Source organism: Mesocricetus auratus, unplaced genomic scaffold (genome assembly GCF_017639785.1).
Source record: "Mesocricetus auratus isolate SY011 unplaced genomic scaffold, BCM_Maur_2.0 contig_12048_pilon_obj, whole genome shotgun sequence".
NCBI lineage: Eukaryota > Metazoa > Chordata > Mammalia > Rodentia > Cricetidae > Mesocricetus > Mesocricetus auratus.
Window position 1 is genome coordinate 929 of NW_024435073.1, and position 6,347 is coordinate 7,275.

At 40.4% G+C, this 6,347-nt stretch overlaps 1 protein-coding gene across 1 annotated transcript; it reads right to left on the reverse strand.

The window, feature by feature from the left end:
• Window positions 1–2,319: 2,319 nt before the first annotated feature.
• On the reverse strand, window positions 2,320–4,924 carry LOC110343104 (complement C5; the record flags this gene model as incomplete). Its single annotated transcript, XM_040741332.1, has 5 exons — window positions 2,320–2,591; window positions 3,611–3,811; window positions 4,157–4,219; window positions 4,521–4,583; window positions 4,842–4,924. Coding segments are annotated over 5 exons (439 nt in total), but the record flags the coding sequence as incomplete, so codon positions are not given.
• Between the last annotated feature and the right edge of the window lie 1,423 nt (window positions 4,925–6,347).

Consider the following 6,347-nt stretch of genomic DNA (forward strand, 5'->3'; position numbering starts at 1 on the left):
GCTGTCACCTTCCACACCATGATGGCCCGGGACTCTAATCCTCTGAAATCATGATCCACCAAATTAAATCTTTTCTTTCATGATGTCTTGGTCACAGTGCTTTGTGTTGGCGACAGAAAAATAACTAAGAACTGGTCTCAATATGTTTAGAAAACAGACTTTTACTTTGTTTTTCTGACACTGGCTTACGTGGCTTAACATGTTAATCTTGTTTCATCCATTTTTCTGCAAGTATTGTTTTGTTATCTTTTGAAAAGAAAGTGCGCCTGTGTGTGTGTGTGTGTGTGTGTGTGTGTGTGTGTGTGACTCTTACAAAGGAAGACATTTAATTGGGGCTGTCTTACAGGTCACAGGTTTAGCCCATTATCGTCACGGTGGGAAACAAGGTTGAAAGCAGGTGGGCATGGTTCTGGAGAGGTTGCTGAGAATTCTCCATCTGGATAAGCAGGCAGCAGGAAGAGAGAGTCACATTGAGCCTGGCTGGAGCATCTGAAACCTCAAAGGTGACACACTTTCTACAAGAAAACCACACCTGTTCAAATAAGGCTACAATCCCCATAGTGTCCCTCCCTGTGGGCCTTTGGGAAATATTTTCATTGAAATCACCACACTGGCTTTAACACTAGCAAGAACAAGACACACAAAAAAAACATGAACCAACAAAACCCATCCTCTTGCTAAGGACTACACGTAGATCCTCAGGCTTACAGAGCAGGTGCTTGTGCCCATCATGTGGTCTCCCCAGCCTGATGTGCAGCGTTTTCGTGTCTTGCAGGTCCATTTTGAACTCTTGCTCTAATTTTCAGAAACTCCTTGTCTATATCTAGAGATTAAATTTTCCCCCTATGTGTTTCACTGGTGTTTCCAATTGATTTCTCTACAAGGTGAAAGACAGGGATCTCTTTTCATTCTTCCACGTGGGCATATGGCTCTTCCATACCTTTTGTTAATGAGGCTGTCTTCTCCAACATATACTTTGGAGCTTTTGTCTAGGATCAGACGTCTGCAGTCATGCCCTCATTCCTGTGTCCTCTATTCCATTGTTTCTATATGTGTTTTGTGCTGGGATCATGCTATGTTGTTGGTTGTCTCTGTATGTGTTGCTGTAGCTCTGTAGTACATCTAAAAACAAAGCCTTAAGATCTATGCACCACAGATATAAGCTCCATGCAGTGGGGAAAATTTGTCTATTTCCCTGCTATGACCCCATTGCTTCCTGCCACACTTTGAAGGCTGTCAGTGCACAATGCATATGTCACCGAAAATGACTGACTTTAACTTTGAGGCAAAGGTTGAGGACAGAGGGACATTGAGTGTCCTAGAGAAGGGAAGAGGGTGAGGTTTTATAGAAAAGCACCTGGCTTTGAAGGAGAATTCTCTCTCTTAAAGGGGAGTGGATAGGAGGGAAAGGCAGACAACACTGTGTGAATTAGTGTTGGATAATGTGAGCTTCTTCGTATGAAGTGTTTCCTTCCACTGAGGGTCACCAAGAGAGAGTTCTTCTAGGAGACTTACTACATCTTGTCACCCAGAGTCACCAGGGACTGTCTAGGACAAAGGGAAGGTTTTCTGACTGCTCATAGAAGCCCCTGATGAGCATATTGGTGCTGTGTCCTTATTGCCATGGAATATAAGATATAAAGTATGCACTCATTTGTCTCCAAGCAGTACATAGAGAGTTTGAAAAATATTAAAGTTATGGTATTTTACTTCTGCTCTAATCCAAAACACAAAATGGAGAAAGTGAAGTGCAGAAGTTATTACTATCATGTGAACTTAGCCTGCTATGCAAAAGAATCAGGTAATGCCTCTGAGGATAGTTTGGTAGCGTCTTCCTTGTTGGAAAAGCACACTAATGCTTTCTAGGGTTCTGAAAGACTCATTTAGAACTGCGTATGTTATAATCAAAATGGTAGAAGTATTAAATCTTGAAGTTCTTTATTATTGCAAGGGATTAAACCAGGGACTTTTTAGCTGAGTTCTTAAGACTAACAGGCACTCCACCCCACCAAACCTTGAAAATTCTCACGTCTACACACTCCAGTCTATATTTATGAATTAATTGTAGTCAACAAAATAATACTACTAACAACAGAAGTCCCTAAAGTGCAAAAATTAAATGAAAAACAAACAAAAATTGAATCTGTCTTAAAATAATAGCTACATGCAAGGAATTGGTCCTGGCATCAATAATTTCAGAGAAAATAAAAGCTAGAATAGAAATAAATTGCCTGGTATGGAAAAATGTCCAAGGGATATAAATAGACAGGTGAGATGTAAGCACCATGGGAAAAACTTCATCATTGAAAATCTCTCCACCTGGGTAATAGTAGTTTATTGATTTAAATATTCTGATTATGATTATCATTTTAGAGGCTTCGGGCTCTGTTGGCAAACTGGTCATCCGTGTTGATTCCACGTAGAGGTTCAGACATCTGAGCATCTGGGCAGCACGGTGGCACTCAGCAGTGTGTGCTTCGGGTCTTCAGCTCTCCCTGGGCAGCATGCCAGCATTGTGTGTGGCAGCAACAGTGCCGTGAGCACCCTCTTCTCGTTACACATTCAATACAGTGAGATAATCTCTTCATTTACTAAGTAAAATATTCGTGAATTTGTATTAAAATTGAAAAAATCATACTAGTCATAGAAGAGAAGTCTATGGGCTTCAACGTGCCTTTAATGGCCCTAAATAATCCCTAATTTCTTTTCAGTGCCCTCTTCAAGGTAGAGACAATAGTATCTGGGAGACACTCAGTAAAGTGCTATGCTTGATAGGGACCTGTGTTTGGATTTCTAATGCCTATGCAAATGTGGGCACAGCTGTTCTCATCTGCATTCCCAGCACTAGAGAGGCAGGGGCACAAGAGTCCTTGGAGGTCACTGTCCAGGTGGCCTAGACAATCAAGGAGCTCCAGGCTCAGTGACAAACCCTGTCTCAAAAATGCAAAGTGGGGAATATTTCAGGAAGACACCTAGATCTTCGTCCACTATTATGGCTGCACCTTTATATGTGTATTGCACACACCTACGCCAACACATCATATACATATACATACAAGCATGCATACCTGTACATACAACACAATAAAATAAAATTAGAAAAACTATTTCCTTTATAAGGCTATTACAGGGCTCAGATGAAAAGTGTGAAGCCAATAATAATAAATAATATTAATTAATACTGTATTCTTAATGATGCTTACAGCTTTTAATTTAAGAAATTCCTTTATCTTGTATCATCTAATAATACTACCACCCAAGTAAGACTTCAACTTTTGGTGACTGCAATGTGACAGAATGATCACATTTTCTCATCCGGGTGCTGACGGGACACACTTAATCTCAGGTACTTGTGTGAGGCTTGGGGTGAACTCTCCTTGGAGTCTGCAGCAGCAGCTGAGCTTGGCTTTGGTCTCTTGTTCCCTGCTGTGTACTGTGGGGGGGGGTTCCATTTCCCAAAAGCACAAGGGCTTTTCCTCTGGGCATTACAGTTATCTGCCTTTCAACTCCTACCAGTAACTGGGACCTGAAAACTGCTCCTCTTACAGAACTTTACTGACACAAAGTTACACAGATCTGGAAGGGTTCTGATAGAAAATACCATACTTACTGGGGGGCGATAACAAGTATGTTTCTTTAAAGGTGTGTTCATCTCTGATCTCATGTGCCAGGGTACAGCAGGTAGTGAAGGCTTTGACACAGCGGGGACCTATTTTCACACGTTCAGCTCGTTGCTCACAGGTTCCATATCTATTGAGTGCAGCTCCGTCATAACAACACTTCTTTAGCAATGGATATTTGTATGTAGAGGCTGAAAGGATGTAATGACAAGTTCTCATCACCAACAGCCAAACACCTTGTAGGGACCTCAAGGACTGTTTCTCTGCCATCAAAGGACTTCCTCACCAGATACATATTTGGGGAAAACATATATTGTACATAGTTTAGGCATGAAAATAACAAAGAACTGTTTTCCTCAGGTTAAGGATGTGGCCGATAAAATCCTGAGTTTACAGACTGAACATTTCTGAGTGATGAACTCAACCCCACATGCATCATTCCCCCACCTGCTGCTTGTTAATTAGGGAGAGACAAAGTCTTATGTTCTCTGGTCTGTGAATGCTACAATCACAGTGGTTAACAGCTTGTGGAGTACCTTGTTCCTCTATTTTCTGTTCCAGGTAATGTTCTGGCTGGAGATTCACACCTTGGGCTGCATCTGTGAAGAAGAGAATGGAATAGGGAAGAATGTTCAGTGTCACATTGTTGTCATGTTACATAAAAGCAGATCTTGTCCCTTGGATGTCACCCATAATGCACTGGTCAACGTAGAGATAATCCTTTGTTTACATAGTTGTGTGACTCAACACAAATGGTTTATTTTTCCTAACATCATAAAGGTAGAAAGAACCTCCCTATGCCAGGCTGCACCCTTCTAGTATGAACTGCACCCCTTCTAGTATGAACATGACCTACAGATTACCCCAGGCTCCTAAACAGCCACCGAAGCATTCCAGTACCTGGAATTCCCACTTGGTGCTGCAGATCAGGTATTGGCATGAGAGTTGTTTTGTAAGCTTTATCTGTGAGAGAGAGAAGGGTGTGGGAAAGGCATAAAATCTTTTTAAAACAGCTCCCTGACAGCATTCTGTTCTACATCATTGTAGCCTCCTACAACTTCTAACAAGCACTGACTCCCCAGTGCTATCCCAACCAGGACTTCCCATCACCCTGGCCCGGAGCCTCATCCCCACCTGGGAAGGGTTTGCATCAGCTCCATTACTGAAAAGAATTACCAGGGAAAACTAACCTTTTATAAACCAATCTATATGGAAGATTACCGTGTTCTTTGACGTCAAAGTGTGTGGTTCCATTGATTGAATCATCCTCTCTGTATTTAGCTTTAATTGTCCATCTACCGTATCTGTGGACGCCAGATGTTTGAAATCAGAGATAGTACCAAAGAGTGCAAATTTATCAAGAGGAAATCCAGTCATTTCTAGTTTCAGAGTTTAGAATATATGTATGTGAGGATACATACGCACATACACACACACATGCAAACACCCTAAGTAAAAGTTCAGAGGAAAGATTTTTAAACAATAGTTAGACAACTTAGAATCTCAAAAGGAAAAAAATTGTTTAACAAATAGTTTTTCATATTGTATACTTTCCCTACATCTTTTATCTAAATATATTAATTTTGTTTGGAGAAATGATGATTTCAGAATTTATGTAACCCCAGAATTCATCATACATTAAAGTCACATTATAGTAAAAAATTCATAATACCTTCAGTGCATAATTCTACCAGAAATTCAAAGAATAGCTTATACCATTTCTCCTCAAAGTATTCCATGCAATAGAAGCATAAGGGTCTTTGCCAAATTCTTTTTATGAGGCTTCAATAACATTGATGCCCAAGCCACACAGAGACACAACTAAGAAAGAGAACTTCAGACCAATATCCCTCATAAATATTGATGCAAAAATACTCAATAAAATACTGGCAAATAGGATCCAAGAACACATCAGAAAGCTCATCCACCATGATCAAGTAGGCCTCGTTCCAGGGATGCAGGACTGGTTGGTTCAACATATGAAAATCTTTCAATGTAATCCACCATATAAACAAGTTAAGGAACAAAAATCACATGATCATCTCACTAGATACTGACAAAGCCTGTGACAAAATCCAACACCTCTTCATGGTAAAGGTCTTGGAGAGATCTGGGATAACAGGAACATACCTAAACATAATAAAAGCTATATGCAGCAAACCAATAGCCAACATCAAACTAAGTGGACAGAAACGCAAGATGATTCTGCTAAAATCAGGAACAAGACAAGGCTGTCCCCTTTCCCCATACCTCTTCAGTATTGTACTCGAAGTTCTAGCTAGAGCAATAAGACAACAAAAGGATGTCAAGGGGATACAAATTGGAAGGGAAGAGGTAAAACTTTCACTTTCTGCAGATGATATGATAGTTTACATAAGTGACCCAAAGAACTCAACCAGGGAACACTTACAGTTGATTAACACCTTAAGCAAAGTGGCAGTATACAAGATCAACTCAAGAAAATCAGTAGTCCTACTATATACAGCAGATAAGAGGGCTAAGAAAGAAATCAGAGAAACATCACCCTTTACAACTGCCACACACAAGATAAAATACCTTAGGGTAACGCTATCCAAACAAGTGAAAGACCTGTGTCACAAGAACTTTGAGTCTTTAAAGAAAGAAATTAAAGAAGACACCAGAAAACGGAAAGATTTCCCATGCCCTTGGATAGGTAGGATCAATGTAGTAAAAATGGCAATCCTGTCAAAAGCAATCTACAGACTC